Below are 12,623 nucleotides of genomic sequence, written 5' to 3' on the forward strand. Positions count from 1 at the left end.
GGATTACAGGCTTGAGCCACCGCGCCCGGCCTTGTTTTGTTTTTTGAGATGGAGTCTCACTCTGTCGCCCAGGCTGGAGTGCAGTGGCGCCATCTCGGCTCACTGCAAGCTCCACTTCCTGGGTTCAGGCCATTCTCCTGCCTCAGCCTCCGGAGTAGCTGGGACTCCAGGCACCTGCCACCACGCCTGGCTAATTTTTTGTATTTTTAGTAGAGACGGGGTTTCACTGTGTTAGCCAGGATGGTCTCCATCTCCTGACCTCATGATCCGCCCGTCTCACTTCCCAAAGTGCTGGGATTATAAGCGTGAGCCACCGAGCCCAGCCCCCTTTTTTTTTTTTTTTTTTTTTTTTAAGACAGAGTCGATCTGTCACCCAGGCTAGAGAGCAGTGGTGTGATCTCAGCTCACCACAACCTCTGTCTCCTGGGTTCAAGCAATCTCCTACCTCAGTCTCCCAAGTAGCTGGGATTACTAGCCCACCACCATGCACAACTAATTTTTGCATTTTTAGTAGAGACAGGGTTTTACCACGTTGCCCAGGCTAGTCTTGAACTCCTGAGCTCAGGCAATCTGCCCACCTCAGCCTCCCAAAGAGTTAGGATTGCAGGCATGAGCCACCACGCCTGGCCATGTTAAGTATTTTATTGTAGTTCTGAGACACAATGAAAGGGATTCCTAGTTCATAGCAACTCCTCTTAAAATCCTTTCCCATCCCATCTGCTTCCTCCAGCGCCACTCCCATGCCTCTGTCCAAAATGCCCCAGACATCCTTTCCTCCAGCCTCAGCAGGCTGTATCCTGCTCTCTCATTCCCCTTCCTTCTTATCTGATCCCCAGAGTCCAAAAGTTCAAGGATTCTGATTTGAATCCCAAGGTCCAAAAGGTTTAGGAAGGGAAAAAGGTGGGGCAAGCAGGCCGCATGAATCCACTAGTGACGTGCGTCCTCGCCCATCTGTGAGGTGTGTGTTTCTCTGACCACAGGGGAGGAAGCTGCAGCCCAGGGAGGCCGTGACTTGCCAGGAAGGTGGCTCGGGCCAGGCTGCACTCAAAACCCGTGCTCTGTCCACACTGCTGCGGGGCCAGAGCCAAGGAAGCTTCCACTTCTTCCCTCAGCCAGCCCCAACAGCGGCTACCCCAAGGAGCCAGCAGCCCTGTGTCCTGGGATCCCCAGTCCCTGCAGAATGGCCCACCAAGATCTGAGGTGAGCAGGGCTGGGGCAGCCAGAGGCCCTGGCCCCTGGGCCTGGGGAGAGAGTCGCTATGGTGATAGCACATCCAAGTTTCTGAAGAACAAGCTGAGTCCTGGGGAAGAGCAAGAACCCTGCTCCCCATGTCACATACACACTACCTCTACTGCGGCAAATACATACACACAAGCTTCTGTGCACGTGTATATTATTGTTCAACATAGTTTGTTTGGGTTCATCTTCTCTGACTGCCAAGTTTAGTTCATAGTTCTCTTTATCGTCCCAAGTCTCTTCCTTTGTGAAAGGCCCACTGTCATCCACTCTTACCACTTCCAGGTAAATCCATCGCCAAATATTTTTTTCACAGTCTGCCTCCCGCCTGAAAGATAAGAAAAGTTTAGTGGGTTCCAAGGAGTCTGAGAAGCTTTGTTTTTTATATCTGGTCTTCCAAAGCTCCTATACCCAGCAGGGTGGGGGGCATGTTATCTCAACTGTGGCTTGACTTTTGGCTGGAACGAGATCACCTCTAGGGCTGACGGACTTGAAGCCCTCACTGTGGGAAGTGCCTGTTCTCTTATTATGAACAACAGCGGCATTCTCCCCAGGCACGGTTTCCATAGTCCTCAGCAACCCTGGAGTGAGTTCCACGGGAATGCAGGCCCAGAGAGGCGAGGTCACAGTCGGGATGGAAACTTGGTTCTGCCTGACCTTCAGCCAGTTTGTGTGAGAACCGCACACGTGGCTCCAGGCCTGCCGAGGAGCCAGAGGGCGGGCCGGGGAAGCTCGGGGCAGAGCGGTGCCCTGGTGGCGGCCCATGGGGGCAGAGCTGGGCTCCTCCCAGAAGCCCCTGCAGGTCCCAGCTCCAGGGACTTCCCTCCCGGGTTGCAGCAAGATGCCTCAGCCCTGGTGAGTGCGGCTGTCCTGTCTGGACCAGACCTGGGCCAGGGAGGCTGAAGAGCGTCTCTGGACACCTGTGCGGCTGGGGTTCCCAACTGTCTGTGCCCCTGCCCATTCCTGGCTGCATCCGCTCCCTAACCTGTCCCTCCCTCTGCCTCTTTCCTCCCCGTGTCCTAGCATCACAGCCAAACTCATCAATGGAGGTGTAGCAGGGCTCGTGGGGGTGACCTGCGTGTTCCCCATCGACTTGGCCAAGACTCGCCTGCAGAACCAGCATGGGAAAGCCATGTACAAAGGAATGTAGGTGCTGGCGGGCGAGGGTGGAGGGCAGAGGCGCCCGGAGGAGGGATGGGGCCCCCTTCCCTCCAGTCTCCAGGCAGCGCGCCTGAGCGTGGGGGCTGGGGAGCTGGTCAGCTGGGATGTGCCCGCGGGAGCAGGGCATGGAGGGGGCTGGGCGGCCTGCTGCACCCTGACTCCTACTCTGGCCTCTGCTTTCAGGATCGACTGCCTGATGAAGACGGCTCGGGCGGAGGGCTTCTTTGGCATGTACCGAGGTGGGCTTCTCAGGCCCCCTGGGAGGCTGGGCAACAGGTGTGAGCGTAGGGGACCTGGGGAACTGGTGTTCCTTCCGTTGCTGTGGGGATGGGGCCGGGGCTGCCAGGGGGTCCTTCCTGATGAGCCTCTGTGCTCTTGGGTGGAGTCAGAGGCAGCTCTGGGTCCAGGTAGGGCTTCCGGAGACCCCCCAGAGCACACCCCCGCCCCCGCCTCACTAAGAGCAGGCGAGCCCACCCTGCCTGCCGGCCTCTCTCTGCCGGGCTAGAAGCGAAGAGAGAGAGGCTGAAAGGGACTGAGCGAAGGGGCCTGAGCGCCTGGCAAGGAGTTCTGGTTGCCTCCTCCCCAGCACGGTCCAGCGCTGCCACGGTCCCTGCGGGGCCCCCAGCCAGCAGGCCACCTTGGACAGTGGATCCAAAGCTGGAGTTGAGCAGGAGCTCATATGCTTGTGCCACCGAGAAGCGAAACACAAACCCTGGAGAGCCCGGAGCCAGCAGCCAATGGGACTGGCTTGTGCGGCACCGAGGAGCAGAACCCCAGTCCCTGCGCCTGGCGCCTGTCACTGGGAACTGCTGGTTTATCATCCGCGACCCCACCAGCAGCAACAAAAATCAAATGGCTTCCTGATAACCAGACTGAGGAGTCCGCAAGAAAAAAACACGTAAAAAGAGGAGAAGGTGGAGCCGGGCCTGGTGGCTCACGCCTGTAATCCCAGCACTTTGGGAGGCCGAGACGGGCGGATCACGAGGTCAGGAGATCGAGACCATCCTGGCTAACACGGTGAAACCCCGTCTCTACTAAAAATACAAAAAATTAGCTGGGCACGGTGGTGGGCACCTGTAGTCTCAGCTTCTCGGGAGGCTGAGGCAGGAGAATGGCGTGAACCTGGGAGGCGGAGCTTGCAGTGAGCTGAGATCGTGCCACCACACTCCAGCCTGGGCGACAGAGCGAGACTCTGTCTCGGAAAAAAGAAAAAGAGAATGTGGTAGGGAGTGGAAATGGAAAGTTATTTCAGTGAAACAGGCCCAGGAGCCCCACCTGGCCCCCAAGATGCTCTTCACTCAGAGACTGGCCTGGCTAGGGCTGAGGGGCAGACCCGGGAAACTGTTATTTCTGGGATGGCCTTGACTCCCCATCTTGTCCTTCACTTCCAGGGGCTGCCGTGAACCTCACTCTGGTCACTCCGGAGAAGGCCATCAAGCTGGCGGCCAACGACTTCTTCCGGCAGCTGCTCATGGAAGATGGGTATGGCCAGGTCGAGTGGGGTTGGATCCTTCACTGTGTGTTTTTTGGGAGAGATGGCAGGAAGAAGATTTCAAATGTGCCTCATTTTACCTGCCTGCATGCATTTCAATATGTGCACCCAGGGCTGAGGGCTGCTGGAGAGTGAAGGCAGAGAACGAGCTGGTATACTTTGGAAGTGTGACAGATAATATAGAGAACATATAGAATACACCGACAAATCCATCAACTAGGCAATAAATTTTTAAAAATCAGCCACCAAGCTGGGTGCAGTGGCTCATGCCTGTAATTCCAGCACTTTAGGAGGTTGAGGAAGGAGGCCGCTTGAGCCCAGGAGGTCAAGGTTGCAGTGAGCCGCCGGGCGCGGTGGTTCAAGCCTGTAATCCCAGCACTTTGGGAGGCCGAGACGGGCGGATCACGAGGTCAGGAGATCAAGACCATCCTGGCTAACCCGGTGAAACCCCGTCTCTACTAAAAAAAATACAAAAAACTAGCCGGGCGAGGTGGCGGGCGCCTGTAGTCCCAGCTACTCAGGAGGCTGAGGCAGGAGAATGGCGTAAACCCCGGAGGCAGAGCTTGCAGTGAGCTGAGATCCCGCCACTGCACTCCAGCCTGGGCGACAGAGCGAGACTCCGTCTCAAAAAAAAAAAAAAAAAAAAAAAATTGTTGCAGTGAGCCATGTTGGTTCCACTGCACGTCAGCCTGGGCGACGGAGTGAGACCTCGTCTCAGGAAAAACAAATCAGTCCCCAAACACTTTCTAGCTCTCTCTGTGCCTCACATTGCCCCAGTGATGTTCCTGAAGGGATCAGGGACAACGCCTGGCCTGGGTAGTTTCTCTGTCACTGTTTTCAGCTTCCACGCAGTGCTACCTCCCTAGCAGGCTTTGTTTTAAACTTAGTCCCCTGTCAGTACAGAGACCACACCTAAGGGCTAGCTGATGACTTGCCCAGCTGGGTGAGTGGCAGCCACGGAGGCCATCCAGGGAAAGTCCCCCTCTCACAAGAGGGCAGCTGCGGCTGAAGGAGCCTGACGCCTGTTCCCATAGGATGCAGCGGAACCTGAAGATGGAGATGCTGGCCGGGTGTGGGGCTGGGATGTGCCAGGTGGTGGTGACCTCTCCCATGGAAATGCTCAAGATTCAGCTGCAGGATGCTGGACGCTTGGGTGAGGCCTGTCCCCACCTCCTATGGGAACAGTAAAGGGCTGGGATTGGAACCAGGCACATCCCACATCCCACCCTCATTTGCTAGGCTGTGTGACCAGTCAACTTTCCAAGCAGGTAGAAGTCTTTGGCCAGGCATGGTGGCTCATGCCTGTAATCCCAGCACTTTGGGAGGCCGAGGCAGGTGGATCACTTGAGGTCAGGAGTTCAAGACCAGCGTGCCCAACATGGTAAAACCCCGTCTCTACTAAAGATACAAAAATTAGCCAGGTGTGGGAAAAAAAAAAAAGTCTTCGTTTATGGTTACCCATTTCATCAATGCTGCCAGCTCCAGAACAAATAGCAGAAACGAGAATGTTGATTCAGAGGGTCAGAAAATACTTTATGCTTCTGTCATATTTTCTTCACAATTAGACTTGATTTCCTAAAGATTTTAAGAAATGCCGCCGGGCGTGGTGGCTCTCACCTATAATCCCAGCACTTTGGGAGGCCGAGGCAGGTGGATCACCTGAGGTCAGGAGTTCAAGACCAGCCTGGCCAACATAGTGAAACCCCGTCTCTACTAAAAATACAAAAATTAGCCAGGCATGGTGGCAGGTGCCTGTAATCCCAGCTATTCGGGAGGCTGAGGCAGGAGAATCACTTGATCCCAGGAGGCGGAGGTTGCAGTGAGCAGAGATGACGCCATTTGCACTCCAGCCTAGAGGACAAAAGTGAGACTTCATCTCAAAAAAAAAAAAAAAAAAGTCGGGCGCAGTGGCTCACACCTGTAATCCCAGCACTTTGGGAGGCCGAGACGGGCGGATCACGAGGTCAGGAGATGGAGACCATCCTGGCTAACACGGTGAAACCCCGTCTCTACTAAAAAATACAAAAAAATTAGCCGGGCGAGGTGGTGGGCGCCTGTAGTCCCAGCTACTCAGGAGGCTGAGGCAGGAGAATGGCATAAACCCGGGAGGCGGAGCTTGCGGTGAGCCGAGATCACGCCACTGCACTCCAGCCTGGGTGACAGAGCGAGACTCCGTCTCCAAAAAAAAAAAAAAAAAAGAGAGAAATGCCAATGACTGGCTCACTGAAACCTCCAGTCAGTAAGTATTTTGTGCTGTAGAAGCTGGCTTTTGGTGGAAAGGCATAAAAAGGGATAAGAGAATTATTCCTATTCTTTTGTTTTTTCCTGGAAGAGAAGTTTGGCCCTTTCCTAAATCCTAGTCCTCTCAGAATGATGGAGTGGTGTTGGCTCAGCATGGTACACTCCTGTAATCCCAGCTACTCGGGAGGCTGAGGCAGGAGAATCACTTGAACCTGGGAGGCGGAGGTTGTAGCGAGTGATCACACCACTGCACTCCAGCCTGGGTAACAGAGCGAGACTGTCTCTCAAAAAAAAAAAAAGCAAGCACTATGGAGTGGTGTAGATGCCACAACGCATATAGTAAAAGCTAGAGCTGGCCAACCGTAGAAGGGATGTGGGGGCCTCTCCTTAGGGCTAAACCACAGCGACCAAATTAAATACACTAACCCATAATGCACCTAATGCAGCACCTGGCAACGGGCATACAGTCAGTCCATGCAGTGCCCTTCCCTTCCTCAATTCAGCTGTGCACATGTGCTGTGCGAGAATTCTACTAGATTTCTAGATTGAATCAGACCAGCCTGGACCAAATAAAACTGCGGGAGAATAAAGTTTAGGCACAGATGAGCCCCCACTGTGTTTAGTTTTTCAACCTGTGTAAGAAGTTTAGTATTCCAAAAGCATTTAGAAAGAAGTAAAAGATAGGATATCAATAAATTATGGTGCATGTAAAGATGACAATGGGGAAAATAATGTTCATATTGATCAACTAATTGCTTAAAGTTAATTGTTTGCAGCCTGCACCTAGATTACTACCATAAGAAAATATGTGCCTGCCAGGTGCAGTGGCTCACGCCTATAATCCCAGCACTTTGGGAGGCTCAGGTGGGCGGATCACCTGAGGTCAGGAGTTCGAGACCAGCCTGGCCAACATAGTGAAACCCTCTCTCTACTAAAAATACAAAACTTAACCAAGTGTGGTGGTGTGCACTTGCAGTCCCAGCGGCTTGGGGGGCTGAGGCAGGAGAATCACTTGAACCGCGGAGGCGGGGGTTGCAGTGAGCCAAGATCAGGCCACTGCACTTCAGCCTGGGTGATAGAGCAAGATTCCGGAAAAAGAAAAGAAAATAAAAGAAAATTTGTGCAAAGGCTGTGTGCAGTGGCTCCCAACACTTTGGGAGGACGAGATGGGGGGATCACTTTAGCTCAGGAGTTTAGGACTAGCTTGGGCAACATAGTGAGACCTTGCCTCTAAAAAAATACAAAAATTAGCCAGATGTGCTGGCGTGGGGCCGTGGTCCTGGATGTGCTGGCGTGGGGCTGTGGTCCTGGACGTGCTGGCATGGGTCTGTGGTCCCAGGGACTCAGGAGGCAGAGGTGGGAGGATTGCTTGAGCCAGGAAGGTTGAGGCTGCAGTGAGCGATTGCGCCACTGGCACTCCAGCCTGGGTGGCAGAGCAAGACCCCGTCTCAAAAAACAACAAACAAAACAAAACAGGCCGGGTGTGGTGGCTCACGTCTGTAATCCCAGAACTTTGGGAGGCCGAGGCAGGTGGATCACCTAAAGTCGGGAGTTCAAGACCAGCCTGACCAACGTGGAGAAACTCCATCTCTACTAAAAGTGCAAAATTAGCCGGGCGTGGTGGCGCATGCCTGTAATCCCAGCTACTCGGGAGGCTGAGGCAGGAGAATCACTTGAAACCAGGAGGCAGAGGTTGCAGTGAGCAGAGATCGTGCCATCGCAGTCCAGTCTGAGCAACAAGAGTGAAACTCCATCTCAAAACAAAAACAAAAACAAAAGCAAAACAAAGCAAAAACCACGAAAAAGAAAATGTGGCCCGGGCACAGTGGCTCACACCTGTAATCCCAGCACTTTGGGAGGTCAAGGTGGGTGGATCACGAGGTCAGGAGTTCGAGACTAGCCTGACCAATATAGTGAAACCCCATCTCTACTAAAAATACAAAAAATTTGCCAGGCATAGTAGCAGGCACCTGTAATCCTAGCTACTTGGGAGGCTGAGGCAGGAGAATCAGTTGAACCCAGGAGGCAGAGGTTGCAGCAAGCCGAGATCACACCACTGCACACACCAGCCCAGGCGACAGTGCGAGATTCTATCTCAAGAAAAAAAAAAAAAAAAAAGGAAAAAAAAAAAATGTGTGTGATAACCAGATTCCTAGTATGAAATATTTTCGGCAGGGCGAGGTGGCTCACACCTGTAATCCCAGCCCTTTGGGAGGCCGAGACGGGCGGATCACGAGGTCAGGAGTGGCCAACACAGTGAAACCCCATCTCTACTAAAAAAATACAAAAAATGAGCCAGGCATGGTGGCGGGCGCCTGTAGTCCCAGCTACTCAGGAGGCTGAGGCAGGAGAATGGCGTGAACCCGGGAGGCGGAGCTTGCAGTGAGCTGAGATCGCGCCACTGCACTCCAGCCTGGGCGACAGAGCGACACTCTGTCTCAAAGAAATATTTTTCTGGTGGATACCAAACAAATTTGGGACATGTCATTGGGAAATAGCTTCCTTTTGGCAAGGACTTATAATCTAAGCAAAGCTTCTCAAACACTGAAATTTAGGAAAATAAATATTCACAGAATTTCAGTGTCGTAAATCCCATTGTTGTTAATGGGCCTCACGGCATTTAATGTTATTATTATTTATTTATTTTATTATTATTTATTTATTTTTGAGGCAGAGTTTCACTCTGTTGCCCAGGTTGGAGTCCAATGGTGCTATCTTGGCTCACCACAACCTCTGCCTCCCAGGTTCAAGTGATTCTCCTGCCTCAGCCTCCCGAGTAGCTGAGATGACAAGTATGCACCAACACATCCGGCTAATTTTTGTTTTTGTATTTTTAGTAGAGACAAGGTTTATCCATATTGGTCAGGCTGGTCTCGAACTCTCCCGACCTTAGGTGATCTGCCCACCTTGGCCTCCCAAAGTACTGGGATTACAGGTGTGAGCCACCGCGCCCGGCCACCTCACAACATTTTAAATGTGGTATAATTCCATTGTAATGAGTAATATTGAACTTACCAAATGATGGGCTCTGAATTATTTAAAGAATCAAATTCTACCAAATAGGGAAGGGTGGGACGGACCTGCTCACCTCATCTTGGAGGGCGAGCAGAAGGAGGTGCCATGGAAGCCTGAGGGAGACATTCCATCCTATTAGCACTTTAGGGCATGGGAATTTCACGTATGTTCTGCCTAATGGTGAAAAGCAACAAATTATTTTTGTGTCTAAAAATCACCCAGGCCAGGCACAGTGGCTTATACCTGTAATCCCAGCACTTTGGGAGGCCAAGGCAGGTGGATCACCTGAGGTCAGGAGTTCGAGACCAGCCTGGCCAACATGGTGAAACCCCGTCTCTACTAAAAATACAAAAATCAGCTAGGTGTGGTGGCGCGTGCCTGTCATCCCAGCTACTAGGGAGGCTGAGGCAGGAGAATCGCTTGAACCTGGGAGGCGGAGGTTGCAGTGAGCTGAGATCACACCACTGCAAAAAAGAAACCCAAAAGAAGTAAAAATAAAAATGATCTACATAGGCTGAGAAATGGTTTAGAAATGGAAGCCAGATCAAATCCAGTTTTAATGGGAGGGCAAGGAATGGAGCCCTAAGGAATGTGGCCGTGCTCTTGGGAAGCGTTCTCAGCACTGGGATAGCTCCTGAGATACTGTAGACCTTAGGAGGACGTCCTTAGAGCCAAAAATTAACATTCTAAAATTAGGACATTCTTCCGGATGCCAGTCGAGGTGTCAGCCTGGCCTCTGAACTGCCCCGGGGGCAGGGATTGAGAGCCACATTCATAGGAGTGTTTTGTCGCATCTGTCGGGGACCAGGTAGTGATGGGGTCTGTCCTTTCCCTTCCAGCCGTCCATCATCAGGGCTCGGCCTCAGCACCCTCCACCTCCAGGTCCTACACAACGGGTTCGGCTTCCACCCACAAACGCCCCTCTGCCACCCTCATCGCCCGGGAGCTGCTCCGCACCCAGGGCCTGGCTGGGCTCTACAAGGGCCTGGGTGCCACCCTCCTCAGGTGAGCCTTTCTTCCGGTTCCCTAGGACAAGTGCATGGGGGAGGGCATGAGGGCCGGAGAGCTGACTGTCCCTATCTGCCTCTGTGTCCTTCCCAGAATATCCAAACCCAGGTGAGCAGACGATTTCTGTGCTTCCTGTTTTGTCCAGAACTGGCCAGGGTAGCACAGAATGGGTACCTAGAAGACTGAAGTTTTAGGCCCCTTGCATAGCGGTGACCAGGCCCACAAGAAGGCCGCGTGTTTTGTGGCCCAAAGGCACCTAAGAAAGCCCTGTCTACGGAGGACCGCGGAGTTCCTAGTAAATGGGTGGCCGTGCCCCTCATCTTCCCTTGGCCTGCCTGCCCCTGCACAGAACACGTTTCCAGCCTCGGACTTGCCTCTGGCAGTCAAGAGGCTGCAGGTGCTGCAGGGCAGAGGAAGGAGCTGGGAGGGCAGGACAGATGGCAATAGCCCTTTTGTCCCCTGCTGTCCCGGGCACTGAAGAAGGGGTGAGTCCCAGCGGCTTCTCTGTGAGCCCCATAGCTGACAGCAAAGCTCATTGTCTCACCTCGGGCGGCAGCCCCAGGGCGGCTCGGAGCTCAGAGTTTCTCCTCCCTCTTCTGCAGAGATATCCCCTTCTCCATCATCTACTTCCCACTGTTTGCCAACCTTAACCACCTGGGGTTCAACGAGCTCACCGGTAAGGCGTCCTTTGCGCATTCCTTCGTGTCAGGCTGCGTGGCAGGTTCCGTAGCTGCGGTCGCAGTGACGCCTCTAGATGGTAAGGAGGTGGGAGACGTGTCCTTTCTATGGGATGAACAGTAATTTTGCACTTCACAGATGGAACAGCCCGACCCTGGAAGCCGTCTGGGGTTGCAATCTGGCTGCTGGCAGAGGCTCATTAGAGGCCCTTCCGGAGAAAGTGGGCCCAAGAGACTTTCCCTCTGTTTCTCATCCCTGACACATCCCCTCACCCTCCAGATTCCTTTAGCTTTTCATCCCCTCAGAAGAGTTGTGAGCCTCAGCTGTAAATTATTGCTGATCTTTCAAAATCTGGGGTTGGCCGGGTGTGGTGGCTCACGCCTGCAATCCCAGCACTTTGGGAGGCCGAGGTGGGTGGATCACCTGAGGTCAGGAATTCGAGACCATCCTGGCCAACGTGGTGAAACCCCGTCTCTACTAAAAATACAAAACAAATTAGCTGAGTGTGGTGGCGGGTGCCTGTAATCCCAGCTACTTGGGAGGCTGAGGTAGGAGAATCACTAGAACCTGGGAGGCGGAGGTTACAGTGAGCCAAGACCACAAGGTGACAGCACAAGACTCCATCTCAAAAAAAAATAAATACATAAAATTTGGGGCTAAAGGCGGGAGCTAAACCCACTGCGAGAAGACAATGCCTCCCTCTGTGTTAGGGCTGCCCGCAGCTCCCCAAACATGCGGGCGGACTTCCTATACCAACAGTAACCTGGCCAGGTGCGGCGGCGGCTCACACCTGTAATCCCGAAACTTTGGGAGGATGAGACAGGAGCCCAGGAGTTTGAGACCAGCCTGGGCAACAAAGTGAGACCCTGTCTCTAAAAGAAGTAAAAACATTAGCTGGGTGTGGTGGTAGTGCCTGTAGTCCCAGCTACTGGGGAGGCTGAGGTGGCAAGATCACTTGAGCCCAGATGGTCGAGGTTGCAGTGAGCTGTGACTGTGCCACTGCACTCCAGCCTGGGCAACAGAGCAAGACCCTGTCTCAACAAAACCAAACAAACCCACGGTAACATGACTCATTTATTTTATAGCTGAGGCGCAAAGATGAAGACCTCCACTCACAGATCACACAATGCACACAATGGCAGAACTGGTCTCATGACCTTTTTTTTTTTGTTTGACATGGAGTCTCAATCTGTTGCCCAGATTGGAGTGCAGTGATGCAATCCCAGCACACCACAACCTCCGCCTCCCCAGTTCAAGCGATTCTCCCGCCCCCGCCTCCCGAGTAGCTGGGACTACAGGCATACGCCACCATGCCCAGCTCATTTTTGTATTTTTAGTAGAGATGGGGTTTCACTATGTTGGCCAGGTTGGTCTCGAACTCCTGACCTCGTGATCCGCCCTCCTCAGCCTCCCAAAGTGCTAGGATTACAGGCGTGAGCCACCGTGCCCGGCCTATGACGCAGTTTTACATGTGGTAGCTCTAAAGGAGGACCCAGCCACTTCGTGTTGAGGGGAGGACACCAAAGGTAAGCTGTTCACTACTTATTTTAACTTTTACTTCATTTAGTTCTGAAAACTCGAATCCAAACCCTCAAGAAAGGCCTGGGCGAGGACGTGTACAGTGGGATCACCGACTGTGCCAGGTGAGAGCCAGTGTCCCCTCAAATGGTGGCTGGGACCAGTTCCTCTGCATGGGTGTCTGCCTAGATCAGATTTACAGACCAGCTGTAATGCTGGGCTCTGGGTTTCTTTTTTTTTTTTTTTTTTTTTTTTTTTTTTTTTTTTTTTTTGG

The 12,623-nt window shown here is 53.0% G+C and overlaps 1 protein-coding gene across 2 annotated transcripts in view; it reads left to right on the plus strand.

Moving 5' to 3' along the window:
- The window catches only part of SLC25A18 (solute carrier family 25 member 18), a 27,969-nt gene that overhangs the window by 13,801 nt on the left and 1,545 nt on the right, over window positions 1–12,623 (plus strand). For both annotated transcript variants that reach the window (XM_025399543.1, XM_025399544.1), the window contains 8 exons: window positions 981–1,200; window positions 2,260–2,382; window positions 2,581–2,636; window positions 3,789–3,879; window positions 4,924–5,042; window positions 9,985–10,150; window positions 10,756–10,910; window positions 12,399–12,474. In XM_025399543.1, the coding sequence (XP_025255328.1) occupies window positions 1,181–1,200; window positions 2,260–2,382; window positions 2,581–2,636; window positions 3,789–3,879; window positions 4,924–5,042; window positions 9,985–10,150; window positions 10,756–10,910; window positions 12,399–12,474 (806 nt within the window). In that variant the 5' untranslated portion in view covers window positions 981–1,180. The remainder of the gene's footprint in view (window positions 1–980; window positions 1,201–2,259; window positions 2,383–2,580; window positions 2,637–3,788; window positions 3,880–4,923; window positions 5,043–9,984; window positions 10,151–10,755; window positions 10,911–12,398; window positions 12,475–12,623) is intronic.

Source organism: Theropithecus gelada, chromosome 10 (genome assembly GCF_003255815.1).
Source record: "Theropithecus gelada isolate Dixy chromosome 10, Tgel_1.0, whole genome shotgun sequence".
Lineage (NCBI taxonomy): Eukaryota > Metazoa > Chordata > Mammalia > Primates > Cercopithecidae > Theropithecus > Theropithecus gelada.